Source organism: Megascapheus bottae, chromosome 10, assembly GCF_031878675.1.
Source record: "Megascapheus bottae isolate mThoBot1 chromosome 10, mThoBot2.hap1, whole genome shotgun sequence".
Lineage (NCBI taxonomy): Eukaryota > Metazoa > Chordata > Mammalia > Rodentia > Geomyidae > Megascapheus > Megascapheus bottae.
In genome coordinates this window covers 9,930,717-9,958,208 of record NC_143518.1, presented here as the reverse complement: position 1 = coordinate 9,958,208, position 27,492 = coordinate 9,930,717, and the positions used below count along the sequence as shown (strand labels likewise).

The following is a 27,492-nucleotide window of genomic DNA, read 5'->3' as shown; positions in this document are numbered from 1 at the left end:
TTGAATGATAATCCACATGAAATACAAAAATTCCAAAAAGATGAAGAAGAATAATGGTTTTCTTATTTTTACATGAAAGATTTTCTCTGCTTTGTGTAAATAAGACATAGCAAGTCTAAAGTTACATGAAGTACAGGATATGCAATTTTTTTTTTTTTTTTTGGTGATTGGATCCGGGTTTGAAATCTGGGCTTGGAGACTGTCCCTAAGTTCCTCATTTCAAGGCCAGCACTTTACCGCTTGAGCCACAGTGCCACACTCCATTTTTCTGGTGGTTAATTGGAGATCTCAATCTTCTGAGTAGTTAGGGTTACAGGGGTGAGCCCCCAACACCTCACTATATGTACCTTTATAAAGCAATTTATTATGAAACTTTGTTAAAGCCATAACATGCTCTCCTTTCTTTTGCCAGCACAAGTATACAGATCCGTACAGATTTCCCTCTAAAAAATTTTAAATTATATTTGTTATTCTTTATTTTCTACTTATTATCAACAATTTTCACTTTCTTGTAAACTAATCTCTTCTTTCTGTTCTTCCTTCAATGCTTGTAACTGAACTCATGGTCCTTTCGGTTTCATCTCTTTCAAAGGCATGAAAACAGGAAATTGCAGCCTGGGGACAGAGTTTATACTTGTTGGTCTTTTCCAATATGAACGCATGAACAGTTTTCTCTTTGTTCTCATCGCCATTCTCTTCTCGGTGGCTCTGGTGGGGAATATCACACTGATCCCCACCTCATTCGAGTGGACTCCAATCTACACCCCATGTACTTTCTCCTCAGCCAGCTCTCCACCACTGGCATGATGTACATCTCCACCACTGTGCCCAAGATGGCAGCTAACTTCCTCTCCGGTTCCAAGACAATTTCATTTGAGAGCTGTGATATCCAAACCTTCATGTTCCTCAGCCTTGGAGCCTCTGAGGCCCTTCTATTCGGTTTCATGTCCTATGATCAGTACATAGCCATTTGCCATCCTTTGATGTATCTTGTGCTCATGAGCGGGAAGATCTGTTGGTTCATGATGGCCTTTGCATGGAGCAGCAGTTCTACCAATGCTTTAGTGCACACACTCTGTGTGTTCCAGTTTCTGTTCTGCAAATCCAGAGTTATTAACCACTTTTTCTGTGAAGTTCCTTCTATTCTGCCACTGGTGTGTGAACACACATCCAAGTATGAATATACAACTCTCTTGAGTGGCCTAATAATTCTGCTGTTCCCCTTCATAGCCATTCTAGCTTCCTATGCCTCAGTGCTGGTTGTTGTGTTCCAGATGCACTCAGGTAAAGGCCGGACAAAAGCTCTTTCCACTTGTTCCTCCCACGTCATTGTGGCCAGCATGTTCTATGTAACCACTCTGTCCGCCTACATCCAGCCACACCGCTTGCATTCTCCTTCCCGGGACAAGGTGGTGGCAGTGTTCTATTCCATTGTCACCCCTCTTTTGAATCCATTTATCTATAGCTTGAGAAATAGGGAGGTTCTGGGGGCTCTGAAGAGGCAGTTGGAATTATGCACACTGGGATAGAATTATGGCCTTAGGAATCTCTCATTTACTGGTAATTCATGTAAGGGCTTTCCCTGAAGACTCCCTGGAAAATGTGAATACAAACATTTAGTATAGAAATCTGAGGAACAATGTGATTATTAAGCGTCTTCTGAAGAAACACTAGGTGTCTTTGTCAAGTAAATGTTATACTTTTCCATACCTGCAATGAAATCTCTAAGAATTAAAATTTACCTAAACATTTAGGATGAGTGAACTTCACCCCTTTCAGAGAAAAATGAGGCCCTTTTCTGCGTTTCATGATCTATGATCGGTACATAGCTATCTGCCATCCTTTGAGGTACCCTGTGCTCATGAACTGGAACATCTATTGGTTCATGGTGGCCTGTGAGCAGCAGTTCTACCAATGCTTTTGTGCACATACTCTATGTGTTCCAGCTTCTGTTCTGAAAATCCAGAGTTATTAACCACTTTTTCTGTGAAGTTCCTTCTATTATGCCACTGGTGTATGAGGACACAACCAAGTATGAGTATACAAATCTCTTGAGTGGCCTAATAATTCTGCTCTTCCTCTTCATGGCCATTCTTAGCTTCCTATGCCTGAGTGCTGGTTGTTGAGTTCCAGATGAGCTCAGGTAAGGACCAGACAAAAGCTCTTGGCACTTGTTCTTCCCACCTCATTGTGGCCAGCATGTTCTATGTAACTACTCTGTCCACCCCCACCCAGCCACACAGCTTGCATGGTCCTTCCCGGGACAAGGTGATGGCAGTCTTTTATTCCATTGTCATCATTCTTCTGAATCCATTCATTTATTTTTCTGAAATATAATGAGTCCCTCAGAAGTCAGTTGGAATCATGGATAAGGGTACAGAGATATGGCCAAAACAATCCCTTTCTGATTGAGAAAACACTTAAAAGCTTTTCCTTGTAAGGATTTTTTTTCTCTTTCATACCCTAGGATGTGGCTCTCTTTGAGCTGACATTCTGCTTCCCTTATGCTGATGCTGTGAAATAATGTTTGTTTAGCTGATTGGCACTAAGGTTAAATCCTTACGAGATGAGTCACATCAGGTCTTGGTGGAAGCAACTGTTCTCCTTCAGTGCAGCATGTTTATGCTTGTAACCCTAAGCAGTTTTGATTTCTTATGGGTAGATGTTCTTTTCCAATTGTTTCATTTTTGTCTTATCATCTTATGACCCAGTAACATGAAATGTATGAATACTTCAATAAGGAAATTACAATGTTCTATGTATTGTTCAAGTATGCTATTATGGTAGTATTACTTAATTAAAATAGCATATTATATATTGTATAGTGTAATTGAAGTTGATTTTTTGTTATATGTTGTAAACATCACTGTATTGAAAAAAATAGCCAAGACAAAAATATGTCCACAACAATAACTTGAGTATCCTAAGAAAGCTCCTTTTCAAACTTTATCATAGAAATGAGGACAGTAGAAATATAGACTTTCTTCAAGAATACTCAGTAATGAGAAAACTAATGGATTCCTATTTATTTATCTGCAGAGCCCTAAAATCAATGATTTTCCTAATCTTTAACAATATGCCCCAAAGCAAATAATCTCACAATATAAATGTTATATTTATTAGTGACCACAATTGCAGCACACTTTAATATTATGTCAATGCTATTTAGTCAGAAAATGTGCATGAGGTGACATTCTATTCAACAGCCATTAAATAAAGGCATGGATGTACGGTCAAATGCAATGAGATGCCTTTGGATGAGGATGGGTGTGCTTCACTTTAAAAAGAAGCCAAAGTGCAGGTGAGCTCTCCTCATGGTCCAGCCCCTGGGAAGCTTGGCACACAGAGTGTACAGCAGCTGATTCTAGAGTAGGTTGGTGCTAAGACAGACTAAGTAGCTTATGGTTGTGCTTTCTCTTACCACTTTCCACATAACAACAAAAACACAACAACAAAAAACTCAGCCAGGCACTGTTGGCTCATATTCTAATCTATAAGGCTCTGTTTCAAACTAATGAGAAAAAGGCACAGCTAGAAATATTGAGATCAATGGCAAAGTAAGTGTAAAGCTTTGAGTAGAAGCTAAGGTACTGCCCCATACAAGCAATACGAGCAAATACGAGCAATATGAGCAATACGAGCAAATAGTCCATGGCAGAACAACTGACACAGAATTTCTGCTGTCATTTATACTTTTTATTTAGAGATGGCTTGCCCTTGTTGTTTTTATGTCTTTGTTCTGCACTGCATCATTCTGATTTCTAGTGTCAGTCTGTAAGGCTACCTTTTATATTTATGCCTCCCTCCTAATCCAGGTTTCACATGTGATTTAGAAAGGTGATTCATTTCATTTAAAACTCAATTATATAGGTGCAGATGCTTTTAGTAAACGTTCAGTGTTTTCTTTTTTATTTTTTTAAGCAGTTGCAATTGCTTATACGTGTGTGGTTCTAATTTTGGGGGGATTGGTCTATCGTGTTTGATTAAGACAAGGGATAGGTGCTGTATTAATACCTTATTCTTCCTTCATAATATTACAATCTACAGCCTGCCTAATAGAGGGGTGATAGATACTGAGGAGACTATTGGGATAGTGCATATTTATTGGCTCAGAAAATGTGGTACAAAAAAAATTCCTACTCACTGAGGCTTGAAATGCTTTTTGAGTAACTTGAGTTTTGTGTCTCTATCCTCACCGCACCAACCCTGATCAGCTTAATTCCCTCTTTTTTCACTTCCTTTTTCAGGCTTATCAGCCTATCTCAACTTTGTTTCTTTGTCAGTTGTTGGGGATGTCCAAAAACTATCCCTGGGGTTAATGAAACATCAGTTTTTTTGTTTGTAAGTAATAGGGATGTATTTACAATTTACTGTGACAATCTGGCATGATAAATGATTGATTTTTGTCTCATCTGTTTAAGAATGTAAGATTAATGCAATGTCTACAAAATTAATAAGGAATTTATGTTCATTTATGAAATGAATCAGTTTTAATAGGAATGTTCAATTAAATTAACATTGGTTTTGATTATATACTAGGCATCATTGCTAATTGTCAAGAATAATGGGCTCTAATTATGTCTCTTCAACTTAGGAAGAGGAGTCAGGATAATCTGAGACCACAGTAGTTGATAAGGAGCAGCAGAATCTTTAGTAATGGACTCTGGTATAATACCTCAGCTCTTTATATGTGTCAAATACAGCAATTCAGCTGTACTTTCCCTGATGATAAAGAATGGCTGTAGTAGTCATGGGTTTTGATTTATTTGTTTTAATTTCAAATTCCACTTATTGATAGCACTGAAAGAATAGGAAATTACTAGAAATAAACATGTGAGAAAAGTACAAATATCATAGTTATGAGACATAGGAAAATGACATGTATTAACATACATGAAATTTAAAGCTCATTCAACTGTGAAACTCTTGGAACCTTCACTTATGTAATGCTACTTAATGAGTAAATCTAAATGTAGCAAATATGTAAAAATATTTTCGAGCAAGTGTGTGTGTGTGTGTGTGTGTGTGTGTGTGTGTGTGTTGGCATTAAAATATATCACAATCAACTTAAATATCTATCTACAACAGACTCCTATGGCCAGCATGCTCTTTGAAAGAAGAAAATAGAATTATTATCCTGCTTAGACATGACTTTTTATGTTACTTAGACAAGGACTTTTATAGCAACTTCAAATCGTTTCATAAGCAGGCATCATCTCTTGATCATTCCCACTTCTTCAAGGTTTACCAGAGCCATGGAGGATTCAAATGACACCACAGAGATAAACTTCATTCTTCTGGGACTCTTTGACTACACGCAGGCCCATCTGTTTCTGTTTTCTGTGGTATTCATAATCTTCATTGCTTCTCTTTCGGGCAATGCCCTGATGATTCTCCTCATCTACTTGGAGCCCAGACTCCACACACCCATGTACTTCCTGCTCGGCCAGCTCTCCTTCATGGATGTCATGCTGGTCTCCACAATTGTCCCCAAAATGGCAGCCAACTACCTGATGAACACTAAGTCCATCTCCCCTGCTGGCTGTGGATCTCAGGTTTTCCTTTTCCTTACTCTGGGAGGGGGTGAGTGCTTCCTTTTAGCAGCTATGTCCTATGACCGCTATGTGGCCATATGCCACCCACTGCACTACCACGTTGGTATGTCCTGATTACACAAAGAACGTGAAAGTACTACGAATTTCCACAACCAAAAATTCATTGCTAGGAGCTGATTAATCACATCTATTAGCCAAGCTATTTGGGAGGCTAAGAGAGGAAGGAACAAAGTAGCCCAAGGCATACTGAGACACACTCTCTCTCTCTGTCTCTGTCTCTCTCTCTCTCTCTCTGTCTCTGTCTCTTTCTTACTGATTCTTTTGGAGTTTGAATCTCATCGACTTTTCTGCTCCAGTTGGCTTATCACCTGCCTCTTTTGTACTTGTTCTTTCTTTTATCAATCTAGAAAATCTGTGTTTTCTACCAAAGTGCATTTGATACTTTTTGGTATTTATTTATTTATTTATTTATTTTTGGTGGCATTCCTGAGACTTGAACTCAGGGCCTGGGGAACTTTCCTGAATTCATGCTCAAGGCTAATGATTTATCCGTTGAGCCACAGTTCTTCATTTGATATTTTTGGGTAGTTAATTGGAGATAAGACTTTTTTTTTGGCCAGGGCTAGCTTGACACTGCTATCCTCAGATCTCAGGTGCCTCCCTGACAAGCCAGGTTTACAGGTGTATGCAACTATCACCGAGCTGTTCTCAGTCATTTATTGGCTAATTCAGGGTTCTCATGAGAACACTGTGAAAGTGTCCATGATCCTAAAATCTTTCCACCTTGATAAAGGTACCAGAACTCCAAGAGAAACATTTGGTGGATTTTGGTTATTGTTAGCTGTCTTCTGTCCACCCCAACAAATGAGTTACTAGCTGAAAACTAGAACTGAAAATGAGCATAATGTCAAAGGATGCTCTTCTTGAAATGTGATGGATTCTAGCTTCTACAGTGAAATGGACTTTTTCCTGGACTTTCTTCAGCCTGCAGGGCTGAAGTACATGTTCTTCAACTGCATCATGGAGTGTCTAAGTCCTCTGTAGCATTTCCCGGGAGAAAAACACTACTGAGACTGAATTCACATTCCTGTGTGTGGGCAAACTACTCTAACCAATGCTCCCATGGTGACAGAATGGCAGTACCGCTTAACCTCCTGCCAAACACCACAAAGGACCATGTCAGACTCCTAACTAGGTGATGGATTTACTGAACAAGGAACCGTGACATTTATACATCACAAAGTTTCCAATCTGATCAGGCTGTCCATTAATTCACCTTGTGGCATTTATAATTTCGGCTACATTTTATAGCCTTTACATTCAGCTGCTTCACTGTGTAATGACACTGGACAAAGTTCATCTCACACAGATCCACAGTCACAGTTGAGATTCCCCATTAGATACCTGGGACTTAAGAGGCAAGTTGGTCTACCTAACTACCAACATGGAATTCTTACTCTGGATCCATCATTCTGAAAAGATCTAATCTTGATAGCCTACTGTTCTATAGTCCTTTCTACTGAAGGATGCACATGTAGCACCAGATTTTCATTATTTCACTCATTTATTTTAAAATGGCAAGTTCTTTCCAAAGATACTTATTTACCTTTAACTCATTCCCATAATTTTGTCCACTAATATAATGAGACATGCTATTCTGAAGGCATATCTATATTCTACAAATATTTAAAATATCCCCAAATATTATGGCTCTTTGATATCCAAAGTGTTGCATACAAGCAAGCAGCTCTGCCATGTTGACATTAGAATGATTTCAGCCTTGCCTGGCAGTATGCCAGACACAGTACTAGTTCATTGCAGTTACTGATATAAAGGGGGAGGACTTGGCTAAAATCAATTTTCCTTCCCCAAATTGGGGCATGGTGGAGTTTGTCTCAGAGATCATGTGGACCAGTGGCTTCATTTTTCATTTTTACTCCTTTTAGGTAAGGCACCATCATTGTACTAATCCATTTCTCTCCCACTGATGCCCCCACCCCACCCCTGGGTTAGAAGGCAGTAACTGTTATACCATTGGAATTAGGAATTCAGCTCCTTTTGTTTTCTTTTTTTTTTTTAAGATTGAGTTACATTCTTTTTACCCTGGGCCTATCTCACATCATCATTTTCCGGGAGATCTCTTAATAACTAAATATTTACCTGTGAAGTTTAAATTCCAGGTAATGCTGTTAACTTGTTTTGGCAAATCATCTGAATTCTACATCTTAGTAGTTAAACAGAGTATTCTAGCCAATATTATTAAAAATTGAATTCATATATGAGCCTACAAATTTTGCCAAATGAATGATTTATTGGTCACTATGATATATTATGCAGGACAATATTGTCTTCCATTTTAGTGTGCTAAGTAAGTTCATTAAAAATAAAAAGTGTGGAAAGAAAAGTTACATCCTGTGATTACTCAATGAGATATTGTGGGAAGGAATCCATTAGTGCCCTTGATTTAAAATGCAAAATATGTGATCTAAAACCAAAGTTCAAAAACTTTTAAGTAACTCAAACTAATAGTTTATAGAGGCAGAAGAAGCTTGTTAGCTCTAAATTTCAGAACACATAAAGGAAATTTTTCTTTTTAGGCTCCTTTTCCTAAATACACATTACCTCTTTATTAAAATTTAGTATTTTCATGCAAAATGGACTACGTCTTCATTCAAATTGTCAACTTTGTTTTGTCTTCATTGTCCCATTTTCAGGAATTTATCCCATGTAACTGTGATATTTATACTTTAATTGGTGATAAATAACTCATCTTTGTACTACGAATAAAAGTAAGCATTGCTGTATCATGATTAAATATAATTTCTATGCCTCTTATATGACATACTTAAGTGAAGTTCCATAAACGTATTTATTCAATTAATAGAATCTATTATTTGACCAATAGATTGTAGACATATAGCTTATAGACCCAAACCTGATTTTATTTTTAAGAGCAAACTTATGTCAACTGTCTTCACTGAAAAATTAGGAAAAGGAAATAAAAAGGGCCACAGAAATATGCATGAATAAACAAAATGTACTATATACTTTAGAATTTTTTTAAATTTTATTAGAAAAATATTCTAATAAGCCATTAATACAGGACTTTGTATCAGTGAGGCAGCAGTCACAAGTACACACACATTCTGTGATTCCATTATATCAATTTCCCAAAATTATCAGACAGGTTGAAAAACAAAAAAATAATCGTGCAATAAAATCATTAGAGGATAGGAGAGACTGGTGAGATATGCTTCAGGAGTATCAAGTTCAGTTTGGATAAATATCAACTCAATCATTCTAGAGACCGAGAGATAAATATTGATGTTTATTAACTAATCTATCAGATAGATAGAAAGATATATAGATAGAAGAATAGGGAGAGGGAGAGGGAGAGAGAGAGAGAGAGAGAGAGAGAGAGAGAGAGAGAGAGAGAGAGAGAGAGGGAGAGGGAGAGGGAGAGGGAGAGGGAGAGGGAGAGGGAGAGGGAGAGGGAGAGGGAGAGGGAGAGGGAGAGAGAGAGAGAAATTTTAAGTTATGGAGATGTAACTCGGTAGTAAATCACACAGCATCAGTATAGCCTATGACAGGAATTGGGATCCACTTCCAACACGCAAAATAAAAAGTTATCATGGCAGCAAAAACTAACTTAAGAATCCCAGTTTGCTTTCTGCAACTATAAACACTAGGAGGTTGAAAACAGGAAACATCAAGTCTTCTGATGAGAAATGAGTGAAAGGTTTCATGTCTGGACAATGAGACATGCCAGAGAGCCAGCATGAAGGTTTCCTGTGACCCTTGAAGGTGGGAGGGTTTCGAGCTGTGAGGCAGTATAGGACACAGGTTTGGGAAAGCTAGGTAACATTTGCAAGAGGGAAGCAATATTAGAATATTTAATATTTAAACAACCAGCTAAAACTATAACAACACAGTTAAGATCTGGGGGAGTCCACTGTATCGTTTTTCTCAGGCAGAATTACAATTTAGTCAGGGGAGGGACTGTCAGGAAATGTGTAGCATGAAACAGATTCTTGAGAGGAAATGCATGTCCTCATCTCTGGATGCTGGAATTTGATAGATGAGGTGAGGCCTGCCACTTGCGGGTGAGAGATAAATATCGTTTAATTTTAAGTTCACTTGGGATTGAAAAAGAAATCATATTTTCCCTTCTGTTGTATATAGAAGAGAACCTTTCCATTACACTACAAGTTGTGCTTTTTTTGTGAGTGTGAGGAGAAACTAGTATAGCTAAAAGCTTTCAACATTCAAAAAGTTAATGTGATTTTATAATTTCATAACATTAGAAAAAAATTTCAGAGAATCCATATTTCTCTGATTAAATTTCGGTAGGCTTTATATCACTACAACACAAATTCAGTTATGCTGTCTATCTGTTATATATATATATATATATTTCAGTTATGATACCTGAGATATATTAATATATATAGCCTCCTTTCTGCCTCTGAAAATGAAAATTCTTTATTTGGAAAGTTCTTCCTGGCTTATTCCATTTTGGGGAAGAATTATTTGTAATTGGGAGTTTAGTTAAAATCTGATACCAACACAATGTCTACATTTATGATTAATTATTTTGTTATTAAAAGACTTGTCTCCACTTTTAAATTTGTTATTATATATTATTGTCTGGGTAATGTATAGAGGAGCTACAGTTACATTTATCAGTTTATCTGTACATTATTTCTTGGACACTGGTACCATCTCATGTTTTTTCCAGCTTTACCTCCCCTCACCCTCTCCCAATGTTCTTGTTTTCCCTCTTTCCCTTCCCTATTTCCAATAAACAAATAAACAAATATACAAAGGTCAGATACAGTAACAAAGATACAGTAGCAGTAACCACATGAGATTACCCAAAAGGGGAAAAGAAGGAAAAGAAATAAATGCACATAGTACATTAAGAACAGCAATCACAAAGATGTACCTCTTGTTTCTATATCCTAGGGTTTATTTTTTTTAGTTTCATCCTATATAACAATACTCCTATGTACATAGACCTATTGTGATTGTCTACTAGGATAATCCCCGATGTGTACAAATTACTACAAATGAAGAAACCAAGAAGTGTATGTTTCTTTGGGTCTGGCTAACCTCACTTAATATGATTTTTTTCCATCATATACCATTTATTATGCATAATGTAATTCAGGTGCAAATATGGTAGTCATTTCTGGTTAGTCTATGTGGGCATAAGTTAATGGAAAACAATGACACTTATTTTAATTGGAAATTCTTCCCAACTTGGATTGCTTATATTGATAAATACTATACTTGGATAATATTTATTATCAAATGTATATGGCATATATATATGTATGTGTACATATGTATATGCATACGTGTGTACATAGAATACATGTTTGTATATATATATCAATCAATTAATAAAAGGCTTAAACTTAATTTTACTTCTGATAGGTCTCCTGATTTTCTACAGATTGGTCAATCACTCGATCCATCACTGACTTTGGAACATTTCTCCTGTTTTCCATTTCCAGGGCTCCTGGCGTCAGAAATTATGGACAATGGGAATACCACATCTGACTTCATTTTGCTGGGCCTGCTTAACCACACCAGCTCCCACCAAGTTCTCTTTGGGATAATTCTCGTTATTTTCCTCACCTCCGTGGCCGGCAATGCCCTCATGATTGTCCTCATTCATCAGGACCCCCGGCTCCACACGCCCATGCACTTCCTCCTCAGCCAGCTCTCCCTCATGGACCTCATACTGGTTTCCTATTTTATGGAGCTGCCGTTTTCTTGTACATGAGACCCCAGTCTTACAGGACAGCTGGTCATGACAAGGTTGTGTCGGTGTTCTACACTATCATCACGCCCATGGCGAACCCCCTCATCTACAGTCTGAGGAACAGTGAGGTCAAAAGTGCGAGAAAGTACATGGCGCGCTGTTACTGAGAACTCCACGAGAGGATGTCTGACAGGAAATGTACCCTAGCTATGTAACTGTAACCACTCTGAACATCACCGTTATGATAAAATTAAATTAAATAAAAACAAAACTCCCTGAAATTCACATCTTTCCTCAGGGTATGCATTTTATATATAGTTATATTATATAATGCATTTTACATGTAATACTATATATCATATTGATTATAATTTGTCATTAAAAGTTATATTTTATAGTAAGTATTAATATAATACATATTCTAAACAATTATATAGTATCATTAAATTTATACATTATTACTTGTTAACACATTTTGATATAATTTGAGAATGGTAGGTATGTGTTATGTATAATTACATATATAGATATTATATGTATGTGTATATTATATGTAGTATTTTAGTTAAATTTTACAGAATATTCCTTCCCTTATCTATGGGAGAAATTTTTCACTATGGCTAATGGGTGCTACAAATTCTTATTACCAGATACTTCAACTGTAAATACTATCTGCCCTGTGGCCAGGACCTCTCCCAGTTCAGGTGACTCAACTAAAGTAGCACAAACTGCTTTTAACTTGCTTCCTCCTGAAGGTTTTGGAAGTCTTTGTGGAAGTTTACCCTCCTGTTCCTTATTAAGTGAGGAATTTTCATGTTTTTACTTCAAATCCCTTTTTGACATATCTCAACTACCATGATAGCACCATTATTTTTCACCTTGTGGCCATTAGCATGGACATCAAGTTTGATTGAACACAATCACCACGGGGATACGTCAATAGAGCCGATATCTTCCATGTCTATCTAGTAGGTGAGAAATGTGTAGGGTGTATGGGGCGGAGACGCTGGAGAAAGGTTGGCTCACATATGGTTTGAAGAACCAGAATTGTTTGCACTTTCCTTGTAGCCTTCCAAAGACATGGAGTTTACATTAATACCATGTATATTTCTGTAGTTTTCACCTTTAAATTTTTTGTGTGTGTGTGAGCCCTAGGACATGTACTCAGGGCCTGAGCACTGTCCTTGGGCTTTCTCAAGGTTAGAGCACTACCAGTTGAGCCACAGCACCATTTTCAGTATTTTTTATGTATGTGGTTTCAAGGAAATGAACCCTGGTCTTTGTGTATACTACGCAAGCACTCTACCACTAGGCAAATTCCTGGCCCTCTGCCCTTAATATTTTTTTGTTCAGTAAGGTTCAGGTAGCTGTATCTGTGGATTAAGAAAGACAAAAATATAGATAAAGAATGTAGCTTATGTGCAGGACTTCACCATTCTTGGTTCATTTTATTTTCTGGAATTCTTTTTCTCTTTTACTTTAAACTTTATTACAGAGATAGCCTTGCAAGTCAAATAGTGTTTTCATAAGTGCTGTAAATTTATCAAGGTTAGATTTCCACTAACAGTGCAGTTGCATTCCATTTTGGCCATATCTGTGCCAACATCTAGTATTATTAGACTTTTGGTAATGGCCATTCTAACTGGGGTGAGGTTGAATCTCAATATTACTTTAATTTTCTTTTTCCATGACTCTCTCTAGCATTATGCTCATGAGTTGGAAATGCAGTCTTCAGGTACATTAATTCACATACATTGATACTCTGTCTCATGTCTTGGTCCCCATTTTCCTCCCCCCTGCCCCACCCCTCATTTGTTTTCCCCCCTTCCCTATCCTATTTCAAATAACCAAATGCAAATATATCCAATATATCAGATAACAAAGTAAGATACTGTAACAATATGAGATAATCAAGAGACAGCAAAAGAGATGAGAGATAACATAGTACATTAAGGACAACAGTCACTCATTATATGGCTTTTGTTTCTATATCCTAGATGTCCTTTCATTTAGCGTCATACTATGTGGCCTTATGTATCTAGGTTTTGCTCTATTGCAAATCTCTGCTAGGAGAGACCCAGGTTTCTACTGATTATGACAAATGAGGGAAACCATTGAGCCTATGTTTCTTTGAGTCTGGCTTACTTCACTTAATATGTATTTTTTCTAAGTCTTTCCATTTCCTAACAAATGGGGCAATGTCATTCTTTCTGAGAGCAGCATAGAATTCCATTGTGTACAAATACCACATCTTGTTGATCCACTCATCAACTGAGGGACATCTAGGTTGGTTCCATATCTTTGCTATGGCAAATAGTGCTGCAATGAACATTGTTGTGCTAGTGGATTTAGTCTGTCCTTGTTTCTAGACAATTGGGTAAATGCCATGTAGTGGAATTCCTGGATCATAGGGGAGCTCTATGTTTAGTCTTTTGAGGAACTGCCATACTGCTTTCCATAGTGGTTGAACGAGTTTGCACTCCTACCAGCAGTGTAGTAGTGATCCTTCCTGGCCACATCCCCTCCAATATCTGTTGTTACTAGTTTTCTTGATCCTGGCCATTCTAACTGGGGTGAGGTGGAATCTTAAGAGTTGTTTTGATTTGCATTTCTTTTATGACCAGAGATGTTGAACATTTCTTCATATGTCTATAGGCCATTTTTGTTTCTTCTTCAGAGAAGACTCTCTTCAAGTCTTTGGCCCATCTTTCAATGGGATGGTTTTTTCTTTGGAGATTGGTTTTGGGGTGACTTGACTTTCAAAAAAGGTCTTCTAAATTTCAGATTTCTCAATAGTTAGGATTACCATGAGAACCAAATCCTCACCATGTTCCACACTGTTAAATGAGCAAAACATTCAATAAAGTATATCATATGTTAAAACACTATAAAATATTTCTTCAAAATGTAGCATTTGTTTGTCTGTTGAAACACATTAACTATCCCAGAAATAAAACCAGAAACCTTTGGATTTTCTTTTCTATGTCTAGATTTTGATATATGTGCATTGCCTAAAGGAAATCATGTTGAACAAAGCTAAATTACATTTGAAATAAATATATGCTTGATTTATCTATCTACAAAGTGCATCATTTCCACTGGGAATAGTCTGTGCTTGTTTATATAATCATTTTTCCTATGATAATGCCTACTGGTAAAAAGTATTTATTTACTTGTTACATTTACTCACATTCATGTACTCAAAAGTAAAATATTTCATATCAGCAGTGCAGTGAGAGCCATATTCTCAGTGTAAGAAAACTTATAAAGTCCTCAACTGAAATCTGTGTAAACTGAAAAACAATGGAAGCCTTTACCTTTAACTCCCAGCTGCAATAAGGCATTATGCTGTGTAAGTCTTCTAGGTACAACGAGTAGTTATATTAAATGGTTTTAATAAAGTCATTCTTACTACCAACAATAGATTTTATCTTTGAATCCACTCTTTAGTTTCATATACAATTTTTCATTCTGCAAAATTCATATAGTTTTGAAGTTTTCATAGGCAGACACATCAGACCAGGAATAAGAAATTTATGTATGACTACATAAATCTGCCTACCAAGTAGCTGTGGGGTATAAAACTTCCAGGCAAGGCTTTTTGGTTTTCATTTTTCCTTTATATTAATAAAATATAAAACAATTTTATATTGATTAGAATATTGACAGCTATGATACTTTTTTATACTTTAAGTATTTCATAAATAAATACACAACACAAAAATAACTATATAAATTTTCTTGCAATTTCAAATATTAATTGTATACATACATAATTAAAATAATTAGTTTTGGAATGAAGTTCACATAATTGTCCCTTTTATGCATTCCTCTGGGAAAAAGATATATGTACACAACTTGTTGCAAACTTGATTTCATTGTAAGTATAAACTACCATCCCACCTAACAATTAAGCCTAGATAAACTGGATGAATGTTTGTTCTTAGCAGCTTCTCCAGAACTAAGCATTGTTGTCACCTCAATTACATACTGAGAGAAGGACGTATTTAGAGAATTCAGTTTTTTAAGAAATGTTGAAAGAACTGACAGAAAAATGTAAAGAAGTAGGAACAAATGTATATAATGCATACATATCCTCATGCATATTAGAATATAATATATGTATATATACTTATTCTGGAATATATAGGTGTTATATATGTACATATATATCACAGGAGATAAAATATTCTTGATGATAGCAGCATAGAAAAATGCTCATGTATCTGGACTATATAATACATTGTTTTCGAAATAGAATACAATAGTTTACCTTATCAAAAATTTATCAAAAGCATGTACAGACATTTTAATTTGTCTTACTGTGAGACCCATTAAAATATCTATATCCATCTCATAAATTATGGTTGAATCTCAATTATACCCAATTTTGTTTGTTTTTAACAAACAGAAATAACACTTTTAATTGTTCATAGGTTGGAATCTCAATTATGTACAATGTATTTTACTTTGAACAAACAGAAATAACGTGTTCAATTGTTCATAAGTGCTAAGGCTGATTTTATCAGACTGACACTCTGTTGTAGCTCATAATCCATGGGAAATGGGCTGCCAATTGTAGTTTTCTGTTGGAATCCCTAGGGTTTGGTCACAGTGAGACCATTACAGACACATGGCAGGAACCTATGTCACACTCTGTGCTGAGAAGGGAAATAAAAGGAAGACAGTTCATTGTTTTAGTTCCTTAACTCCTGTGTTACAATTGTTCATGAGTTAGCCTATTTGCCACACTCCCACATTCCAAGGGCTGCAAGGTGCTGAGCATGATCAAGTTTTAGGTATGTTTCTGGGTGTATACCAATTCTGTTTACTTAAGAACCCTGTGCAGGATAGATACTTCAAACTCACCATAAACACCTATGCAACACAGCAGTCTTAGGGTGATCACTTTTGTAGGTAAAACATGAGAAAGATGTGTGTTGTATGGGCTATTACAGGTGATGGTAATAATCACTGTTTTAGGAGATTTAATTGAGAAAAAAATTTTTAAATATATACTGAAGATTATTTCACTGTGAGACTCTACACTTCTGAAATGCAAAGAAAGCAATGATTGAACAACCCATCACCACTCATGGAATGAATTTTTGGACTGTGCTGCATCAAGCTGCATATGTGAAATAAATTTATTAGGACACTGTAAAGCTAGTGCAATATGAATGTGTGAGGTCAGTTGTCAGATTTTACATGACATACTTTGATTTGCCCCCTCACAAATAACTGTGTGTACCTGTTGTTGGTGAAGTTAAATATTTCTCATTACACAGTAAGAGAAACTTTCTCAGAGAGTAACATGTAACAATTTTATCAACCTGTAAATAGAAAAAATAATTATGACACCTTAGATTTTGTTACATTTTACTTTGCATAGTTGCACATCACCAGAACTTTCTGTTTATATTCTGTATAAAGCTCTCAACCCTTTCTGACATATAATAATTTAAGACTATTTTTAAAAATATAGAATAATGGCCGGGGGTTTGGCCTAGTGGTAGAGTGCTTGCCTAGCATGCACGAAGACCCGGGTTCGATTCCTTGGTACCACATACATAGCAAAAAGCTAGAAGTGGTGCTGTGGCTCAAGTGGTAGAGCCCTAGCCTTGAGAAAATCCAGGGACAATGCTCAGGCCCTGAGCCCAAGCCCTGGACTGGCAAAAAATATAGAAATAAGAGCAATTGCTCTATTTTGTAGTTAAGATATAAATATTAATATAGAAAAAGGACAATAATAACGATCATTGTCTCTGAGCATAATGGACAGAATTTGTTCCCTGTGTATATGTTCATTGTATGACTGCTATGTTTTTGCAGTGTCCTTCAATATTCAAAGGAACATTATAAGATACCGTGTTGAAAAACTACAAAGTATTTTCTTTTCACAATATTTGAAAGATTGCTTTGTGTCTATGTTGTTAATTATTTGAATGATAGATCCTTCATACTAGGATAGGAGGTTGTGATATATGTATTGTATCCATATAATACAATGTATCCACAGAAATGTAAAGTAGTAAAAAGTAAAAACTTCTCTCAAGAAGGGTTGGTGATCCTTTATGAGCAAAATTTCAATCTTAAAGCTAACATAAAAGGTGTTTCAAATAAAAATGTAGATTAAGCCAGTTGAATCTGTGTTTTTTACTTTTCTTGCATTGGAAAGATTTTAGAAATAATGTGTGTCATTCTCTTTAGGTTTATCTCCACAATTGTCAAGTTTCTCAGCTCAGTCTTTAAATTCAGGTAACACACTAGTACACACTGGTGACAGTGGAAGCCTTGGTCTACACAAGTGAGCAACCCTAACACCAAGCATCAAGGTGGATTTTTCTATTAGAAACAGCAACAATCAATATTGTTAGTATTTGATCTACTAGAAAATCAACCATGAGCAAACCAAAAGTAACTTGAGTGTGGATGCCCAAGAAATTGAAAGACTGAGGCAGAAATTGAGACCACACAAGCTTGTGCAGATAAATATTTCTTGAGAAGAGGCCATTTGAGAGAAGTCAGGATTGGGACAGAGTATGGAATGAACTAAAGCAATAAAACAGTGGGGAACTGCACTGGCCAATCAGTACAGGAAATGATATGGCCACTTGATTTGAGCACATAATTCTCCAGATTTGTAAAGGACATTCCCTCCATGAAGTCACAAAGAAGTCTTAGATGTTGATGGAATGCTATGCATTGTTTTCACTCTATTTTACTATGCTGATATGCACTGACTTCTTCTCTCTTCTATTAGTTACATATTTGCTTCTTTTTTAATTGCTTTTAGATAACAGAGGATGTTATAATGATGGAAAATAAGAATCACACCTTCAACTTTGGTCATGTCTTCATTCTTGTGGGACTTTTCTCATCTTCCCAAGCAAGTCTAGTTTTAGTCTCATGTGTATTTGCCATCTCCATCATGAGTGTGACAGAAAATACACTGATGATCCTCCTTATCCGAGGAGACTCACGACTCCATACCCCTATGTACTTCCTGCTCAGCCATCTCTCCTTCATGGACATCTTGCACATCTCCAACATTATTCCCAAGATAATGGCTAACTATCTGTCTGGCAGCAGAACTATTTCCTTTATGGGATGCACCTTCCAGCTATTTCTGTCTGTCATCCTGCTGGGTAGTGAGTGTCTCCTCCTGGCTGCCATGTCTTATGACAGATATGCAGCCATCTGCCACCCACTGCGGTACCCAGTGCTCATGAAGGATGCTGTCAGCAGGTTCATGGCTGCAGGGTGCTGGCTAGTTGGGACCCTTCACTCCATAGTTCAAACCATTATTGTAATGCACCTTCCATTCTGTGATTCCCATGTTATTGATCACTATTTCTGTGAATTCCCAGCCTTGCTGAAATTGTCCTGTGCAGACACGTCTCGCTATGAAAGGGGAGTTGATGTCAGTGCCATGATTTTCCTCGTGATCCCTTTCTCCATGATCTCTGCGTCTTACATACAAATTTTACACACTGTGTTCCAAATGAAATCTTCAGAAGCACAGAAAAAGTCCCTTTCCACATGTTCTTTCCACATGGTTGTGGTCATAATGTACTATGGACCATTTATTTTCACCTATGTGATACCTAGGCCATACCACACACCAGGCCTGGATAAATTCCTGGCTGTCTTCTACACCATCCTCACACCCACACTCAACCCCATCATCTACAGCTTCAGGAATAAAGATGTTCTGGCTGCTGTGAAAAATGTGCTCCCAAGTAAGTTTCTGAACAAAAAGTAAAGAGAATAAGGCATATATATTGTATATATTGTGCTTCCTCTTTTTCTATATGAACCTATGGACCACTCATTGACTCCCTTCAACAAAACATATATGTCTTTTTCTTTGGAAAGACGGATTTGAAACAATCAATTAAATAGGTATCTCCACAAATTCTTCTTTCCTTTTACTTCAAATCACCCCCTGCACTGTACAAAGTTTAAGATGACCAATGACTTCTATCCTCTCCTTCCAAGATTAGGAAAAGGTTATGTGTATATGCATAAAAATATGGAATTCATACTGAATTTGTGCACCATTCTTTTGCAAAAGCCAGGCTTATCTCTGTGTAATTCCAATATTTGCATATGTGCTGCTGAGGATGAGCCAGAACTGTGTTTTGGCTGGGAGCATGGTCTAATGGAAGAGTGTTTTCCTAACATGCAGGAAGACCCAGATTTGATTCTGCAGTGCCACATACTTAGAAAAAGCCAGAAGTGGTGCTGTGGCTCAAGTGGTACTGTGCTAGCCTTGAGAAAGCCCAAGGACATTGTTTAAGTCCTGAGCTGAAGCCCCAAAACTGGAAATAAATGTGTCTTGAATTAGATTTCATTGATGTTAGTGTTTATCCTCTTCAGATTTAATAAAGTGAATATTATCAACAACAGCTAGTGCTTATTTAGTGTGAAAAGTTAAAAAGAAATTTTGCCTTTATTTAGGCTCAATGGTTTCCCTCATTTGTCATAATCAGTGGAAACCTTGGGCTCTACTAGCAGAGATCTGCAATAGAGCAAAACCTTGATACATAAGGCCATATAGTATGAAGCTAATTGAAAGGACCTCCAGTATATTGAAACAAAAGCCATATAACGAATGACTGTTGTCCTTAATGTACTATGTTATCCCTCTTCTCCTTTGCTGTCCCTTGGGTATCTAATATTGTTACAGTATCTCACTTTGTTATCTGATATATTGAAATTATTTGTATTTGGTTATCTGAAACTTGATAGGGAAGGGGGGAAAACCAATACGGGGAGTGGGTGGTGGGTGGGGGGAGGGTAATGGGTACCAAGACATGTGAAAGGGTATCAATGTATGGGAATTAATGCACCTTCTGTCTGGCAAATATCATGTAACCCTTTTATTAATTACAATAAAAATATATAAAAAATAAAATAAAAAAATTAAAAAAAAGAAATTTTGCCTGAGATATTTTCCTTGATCAAGCCTTGACTTGGGTATCATGTCTGTAACCTGACACTTTACAGCAGCCCCTTGCATCCATGTCTAAGAGATTCTGCATTATTTTGTAATCTTACTCACCTAATAAGTGCCTAAAAACTGTATTAGCTGAAATATGGTAGATTCAAGGGAGACCACAAGCAGAGTAATTCCTTAGGAAACCACAATGAAAGTTCAGGAAAACCGACCAAGTGAGGGGAACAAGATAATTGTGATTGTTTTTTGAGAATTTATTTTGGGGGTTAACTTTTGAGTTGTAATTATATTTTAGATAGGAAATCCTTGCCTGATGCATAGGTAATAAAAATCTTCTCCCATTTTCTGGGGTTTACATTTATCTTGCCAGCTATGTCTTTTGCTATAAAGAAATCAGAAATAATGATATTGCCCCATTTCTAAGGAAATGGAAGGCCTTGGGAAAATACATTAAGAATAGTGAGTCTCTGTTACAATTGTTCATGAGTTAGCCTGTCTGCCACATTCCCACATTCCAATGGTTGCAAGATGCTGAGCATGATAAACTTTTAGGGATCTTTCTGGATGTATACAAATTCTGTTTACTTAAGAACCCTGTGTAGAATAGATACCTTAAACCCACCATAAACACTTATGTAGTATACCAGATCATAATTTATGGTGATCAGTTATGTAGGTAGAATATGAGAAAGATGTCTGGTTTATGGGGCATTTCATGTGATGGTAATAATCACTGTTTCAGGAGATTTAATTGAGAAAATTTTTTTTTAATATACTGAAGATTATTTCCCTGTGAGACCCTACAATTAGGAAATGCAAAGAAAGCAATGATTGAACAACCTATCACCACTAATATCTTGCCAGCTATTTTTTTTGCTATAGAGAAATCAGAAATAATGATACTGCCGGATTTCTAAGGAAATGGAAGGCCTTTGGGAAATATATTAAGAATAGTAAGCCAAGTCTAAAGAAATATAGGTTGCATAGATTCCCCCATTTATAATAAGTGGAAAGTCTCTGTAAATCTACAAGTAAATCAAATGGATAGTAAAAGACAAGTCATTACACTTGGACATGATTAATTAAACAGAACAGTGAATATTCCCACAGTGAGACCAAAGGAGGATATAAATAAGAGAGGATCACAAGGGCTAATGTGTATGTACATATGATCATATAAAAGAATGAATTTCCAAATGAACCCCAAAGAATAGAACAAAGCGGATTTTTGCTTTTTGTTTCCCCGTTTGTTTTTGTTTTTGTTTTTACAGCAAACTGATAATTTTTTTGAATGTTGTAGGGCTTGAACTCAGTACCTGAGCATTATCCTTGCACTTTTTTCATGGTTAGAGCTCTACCACTTGAGCCAGAGCACCACTTCCTGCTTTTTTCTATGTATGTGGTACCAACAAATCAAGCCTTGGTCTTCCTGCATGCTAGGCAAGCACTCTACTTCTCGGCCAAACTCCTGGCCTCAAAATGATATTTTTAATGTAGATGAGGAGGTTGAAGTATTCTCTTATTCTAATCCACATGAATATATTATTCTGTTGTTTTATACTTCATATTTTTATGGAATTTCTGACTTAAACTCAAGGCCAAAGTACATTAAAATATTTTTCTTTATGTTTCCAATCATAAACAACTGGTCTAAAATTTTGAGAAGGAATATCACCACTTGTGGTTTCTTTACAAATGGGTTCCCATTAAGAATGAATTCCTTAGATGGGTGGGTGTGACTCTAGACTGTATTCCTAGCTATTGAGGATCAAAATTCAAATCCAGGCTGGCCAGGAAAGTCCCTGAGACATTATCTCAAATTAACCAACCTAAAATCATAAGTGACAGAGTCCTAACTGCTAGTAAAAAATAGGTGAGGGACAATAATACTCAGGCCCTGAGTTCAAACTCCACAACCAATCAACCAATCATAAATAATTAAATAAATGAAAACAACTCTTAAGTTAGTTATGTGGCAAAAGACACCCTTACCCTCACATCAGTCCCCTTCAATATCCCCAAGTAAAATAGCAAGTAAATGATAGGTGTGAAAACAAAAATATAAAAGAAATAAAAGTTGCAATTTATAAGACGGAAGAATGTTTAGCATATGGAAGGAAGAGCAGAAGCAGGAATCTATGCTTAAATTATGAAGCAAAGTTATTGGAGAAAGACAATATTGATGGTTTCATAATGCCTAACATCTACTTCAAGTAAATGAACAGTATAGACAAAGTAGATAGGAATATCATTTTATTCAATGGATGTTTTATCATAAAGAAAGAAATCTAAACTGTGCTTCAACTACATGCTTAGAATCCCTTCCATGAGAATCACAACAGAAGTCAATTATTAGAGATTAAAAAAATGAATCTAAGAAAATTTAAAACAGTATCTACAATAAAATATTCAAAAAACATCCCCGTTACATGATTTCAACTGCAAGGAGGGTTTGAAATGTACTCAATATCAGACTGATATAACTATAAGTCTCTGTATATCACATCTCTGTACAATCAAAATGAAAATAAATATAAAATAAAAAGGAAAACTATAATATGATCTTAACTTTCTATAGTTCTAAAATTAAAACATATAATTTTCATTTTCCTAGTTATTATTTTCATTTGTTTTATTATCTTCAAATCATTTTACAGTTTTGAAATTAACATATCCATTTATATGTACTATTAATACATTTTGTTTAGTGTTACCCCTCTAGCACTCTTCTATCTTAAATAGTTCTCAGAGGGCCAACTATTTCTCAGACATTTTTAAAAAATTTTTCTGAATATAAGTTAAAGCCAGATGAAATGTTCTCAATGAAGTTAACTAATTTAGAAGATGTAGAAATTGTTATCATAGCATACTTTAATTTACTCATAGTCACCAATAATGTGCTGTGGAAATTAAATGGGCAAAGATGAAGAAATAAGGCTGGGTAGGTCACAAGAATTACTGCCTGTCCTTAACACTTGGCGTTCACTGTTTACAATCATGGAGTATCAATAAACATTACCAAACATTCTTAATAGTTCTGAAAAATTATGTTCTGGAGTATTGAGGACATATGTAGGTAGTTAATTTGTGTAAAATAGATGTGCAACAGATTGTCGTGGCTGGTTTTCTCCAAGCTCAAAATGAGTTCACCTGCAGATCAGCAATCCATTGAAAGGACTAAGGTATTAATCTCAGTGGACTTGTAGAAGGGGGATAAATTAGTAGAAAATTGTAATATGAAAGGCTTAATGATATAAGATTTTTCAGATAAATTATAGCAGCCTGTTTTTCTGCCTTTTCTCTGTAAAACCTCAAACAATAAATGTGAAATGTGTTTCCTATTTTAATTTGATGCAAAAATGGCAGAAAAATGTTTTTGCTAAGCAATCTATATTTAAACATTTGAGAAATGAAAGTAAAGGACTTCTCTAATTTCAGTAGGATGACTAATGTAAAGACAGACAGCAATTTTTGTAGGAAAAGAAGCATGTATTAGCTCAAAGCAGAGTGAGATTTAATTTAGGTTTTAGTGATCAGCAATAAGATTCTGTTACATCTCTAGCAAATGATATGAGCTTGTCTGGTGTTTAAAACTTTTAATGAATTCAGTGGACTGTCAGCTGGGGTTAGTTCCACTGTAAATTTTTTCCTCTTTCAAGTTACATAATCCAGAACTGAAAACAAGATACGTTTCTAATATTAGTGCTTGATTTCATTGGCACTAGAATTAACTAATGACTCTATTACTGTCTTGAAGAACACATTTCTTCTTAGTATGAAATACTCTGTACCAAAATGAATTGGAAAATCTGAATAACCTTTGTTTAGTATACTTGCTTAATTTTTAAAGTATTCTGTTTTCAAGAGCTGTGATAATTGGATACCGAGTTACTCCGGGTTTAAGTTTTCTTCAGACATATGTTTTGGTGAAACAAGAAAAAACACTCCACTTCTTAGACTTAGCATTCCATGTTATTAGCTGTTCTGTCTCATTGGTGGAATGATGTCAGCTAGGTACAGAATCACAAGGTGTTTTCCAAAGCTGTTTGTCTAATGTATTTGCCAAAGGTGTGCATGAAAAAATGCACATGGACAAAACTATTCACATTTCAACAGAACATTCACTTATTTATTTATATTAGCATTTATCAAATAAAAAATTTGTAAAAAAGTACCTATATCTCTTCAATTTGCATTCTTAAAAATTCAAGGGAAACAATTCTTCTAGACATACTGTTAGATACCCTTTCGCATGTCTTGGTACCGAATACCCTCCCCCCCACCCCACCCCCCGTGTTGGTTTTCCCCCCTTCCCTGTCAAATTTCAAATAACCAAATACAAATAAATTCAATATATCAGATAACAAAGTGAGATACTGTAACAATATGAGATACCCAAGGGACAGAAAAGGAGATGAGAGATAACATAGTACATTAAGGACAACAGTCATTCGTTATATGGCTTTTGTTTCAATATCCTGGAGGTCCTTTCAATTAGCTTCATACTATATGGCCTTATGTATCAAGGTTTTGCTCTATTGCAGATCTCTGCTAGTAGAGCCCAAGGTTTCTATTGATTATGACAAATGAGGGAAACCATTGAGCCTAAGTTACTTTGAGTCTGGCTTACTTCACTTAATATGATTTTTTCAAAGTCTTTCCATTTCCTAACAAATGGGTCGATGTCATTTTTTCTGACAGCAGCATAGAATTCCATTGTGTACAAATACCACAACTTGTTGATCCACTCATCAACTGAGGGACATCTGGGTTGGTTCCATATCTTTGCTATGGTGAATAATGCTGCAATGAACATTATTGTGCTAGTGGATTTAGTATGCCCTAGATTCTGGATGGTTGGGTAAATGACAAGTAGTGGAATTGCTGGGTCATAGGGGAGTTCTATGTTTAGCCTTTTGAGGCACTGCCATACTGCTTTCCATAATGGTTGAATGAGTTTGCACTCCCACCAACAGTGTAGTAGTGATCCCTCCTGGCCACATCCCCTCCCGCATCTGTTATTATTTGTTTTCCTGATCCTGGCCATTTAATTGGAGTGAGGTGGAATCTTAGAGTTGTTTTGATTTGCATTTCTTTTATGACCAGAGATGTTGAGCATTTCTTCATGTGTCTATAGGCTATTTTTGTTTCTTCTTCAGAGAAGACTCTCTTTAAGTCTTTGGCCCATTTTTTAATGGGATGGTTGTTACTTTGGAGGTTAGTTTTGGAGTTGTTGATATATTTTAGATATGAGGCCTTTGTCCGTTGTTTGGTTGGTGAATATCTTCTCCCACTCTGTAGGCTTCCTAATTAATTTACTAGCTATGTCCTTTGCCATGCAAAAGCTCTGCAGTTTAATGCAGTCCCACTTATCCAGCCTTTCTCTGATTTGTTGTGGTTCTTGGTCCTTATTGAGAAAGTTTCGACCTGTGCCAAGGAGGCCTAGTGTATCTCCTATTCCTTCTTGTAATGTTTTCGGTGTGTCAGCTTTTACCTCCAGGTCTTTGATCCATTTGGAGTTAATTCTAGTGCTCGTTGACGAAGAAGGATCCAGCTTCAGTTTTCTGCAGGTGCTTAACCAGTTCTGCCAGCACAACTTGTTGAAGAGGCTGTGTTTCTTCCATTCTATTTTTTTGGCTCCCTTGTCAAAGATTAGGTGGCCATAGCTCTGTGGTTTAATATCTGGGCCCTCAATTCTATTCTATTGGTCTTCAGGCCTGTTCTTGTGCCAGTACCAAGCAGTTTTGATAATTATAGCCCTGTAATAGAGTCTAAAGTTTGGAATTGAAATTCCTCCAGCACTGTTTTTTCTGCTAAGAAGTGTTTTTGCTATATGGGGTCTTTTATTATTCCATATGAAATTTTGAATTGCCTCTTCTATTTCTTTAAAGAATGCCATTGGGATATTGATGGGTATTGTGTTGAATTTGTAGATAGCCCTTGGCAAGATTGTCATTTTCACAGTGTTGATTCTTCCAGTCCAGGAGCATGGGAGTGTTTTTCCATTCCTTAGTTCTGCTTTAATTTCCTTTTTCAGGGTTTTAAAGTTTTCATCAAAAAGGTCTCTTACATTCTTAGTTAAGCTAATTCCTAGGTACTTTATTTTCTTTGATGCTATTGTGAAAGGAGTTGCTTTTACTATGAAGACAGGATCACCCAAACTCACATTATTTTACTTTATGACAAGGGCTTGCTAAATAACTCTAGCTAGGCATGGTCTCCTCATCTTCTGACATCCATTTCTCTAGTCCTGGATTTATAAAGATTTAATGCCCTGGGAAGGTTTCCTAGCACACTTGACATGTCCCCCAAAACTTCCTTATTCCTTAGGCTATAGATTATGGGGGTGAGTATTGGAGTGAGGATGGTATAAAATACAAGTAGAATCTTATCTCCTTCACAATAACGAAGATTCTTGGGAAGAAGGTATGTGTAGAGAAAAAGGCACATAGAAAATGTCTCCACAGTTAAATGTGTTGAACATGTAGTGAAGGCCTTTCCTCTTCCCTCTTTTGACCTCATGAAGAAAACAGCAAAAATAACCTGTCCATAGGAACCAGAGATACCAAGGAAAGGAAAAAGGAGAAACAGGATTGCGCTCACATAAAACATGAACTCGTAGATAGAAGTATCCACACAAGCAAGTGACAAAATAGCTGTGATATTGCACAGGAAATGACTTTAGAAGTGCAGTAAGGAATGTGAAGGACATAGATTATGTGTACCAAGGAATTAAAAAAAAAAAAAAAACAACAGCCAAGAGCCTGTGATCATCTTCACACACATCCCTTTACTCATGCGGGTGGGGTAGTGGAGGGGGTGGCAGATGGTCATATAACAGTCATATGCCATGGAGGATAGGAACAAGCCTTCAGAACTTGCCAACCTGGAAACAACAAAAAAAACATTTGTGTTCCACATCCCAGGAAGGAGATGCCTTTCTGTCCTGAGAGGAAGTTAAATGCCATCTTGGGGACAGTGATGCAGATATACATCAGGTTTGTGAGGGAGACCTGGCTGAGGAGTTAGTTTATGGGGCCGTGGAGACGGGGATCTACATAAATAGGAGAGATCAATGTTAAATTCCAAATTAAGGTAAGAGACAACATGAAGTTGAAAAGAAGCAGGAGAAGTAGACTAGTTTCATTAGGAGGCAACAAGCCCAACAGAATAAAGCCATTGGAAGTTTGATTCCATTTATCCAT

The 27,492-nt window shown here is 36.4% G+C and overlaps 3 protein-coding genes, 1 non-coding gene and 2 pseudogenes across 4 annotated transcripts; 4 read left to right on the top strand and 2 right to left on the bottom strand.

Annotated features, from left to right (window-relative positions):
- Positions 1-594: 594 nt before the first annotated feature.
- On the top strand, positions 595-1,529 carry LOC150057543 (olfactory receptor 2AK2-like). Its single transcript, XM_090340181.1, is given in 2 exon segments — positions 595-732; positions 735-1,529. Coding segments are annotated over 2 exon segments (933 nt in total).
- Positions 1,530-1,798: 269 nt separating this feature from the next.
- Positions 1,799-2,337, top strand: LOC150057542 (olfactory receptor 2AK2-like; annotated as a pseudogene).
- A 2,918-nt stretch (positions 2,338-5,255) lies between these two features.
- Positions 5,256-11,346, top strand: LOC150057541 (olfactory receptor 2T8-like). The gene is made up of 2 exons (XM_090340177.1): positions 5,256-5,658; positions 11,075-11,346. Exons 1-2 carry the CDS (start codon positions 5,256-5,258, stop codon positions 11,344-11,346), a joined length of 675 nt encoding a protein of 224 aa, XP_090196303.1.
- Positions 11,347-18,139: 6,793 nt separating this feature from the next.
- On the top strand, positions 18,140-19,090 carry LOC150057540 (olfactory receptor 2AJ1-like). The gene has a single exon (XM_090339738.1). It carries the CDS (start codon positions 18,140-18,142, stop codon positions 19,088-19,090), a length of 951 nt encoding a protein of 316 aa, XP_090195864.1.
- Positions 19,091-19,354: 264 nt separating this feature from the next.
- LOC150057539 (U6 spliceosomal RNA) lies at positions 19,355-19,459 on the bottom strand. The gene has a single exon (XR_016536962.1). It is a non-coding gene; the product is annotated as a U6 spliceosomal RNA (small nuclear RNA).
- A 7,050-nt stretch (positions 19,460-26,509) lies between these two features.
- LOC150057538 (olfactory receptor 2L13-like) lies at positions 26,510-27,492 on the bottom strand (annotated as a pseudogene).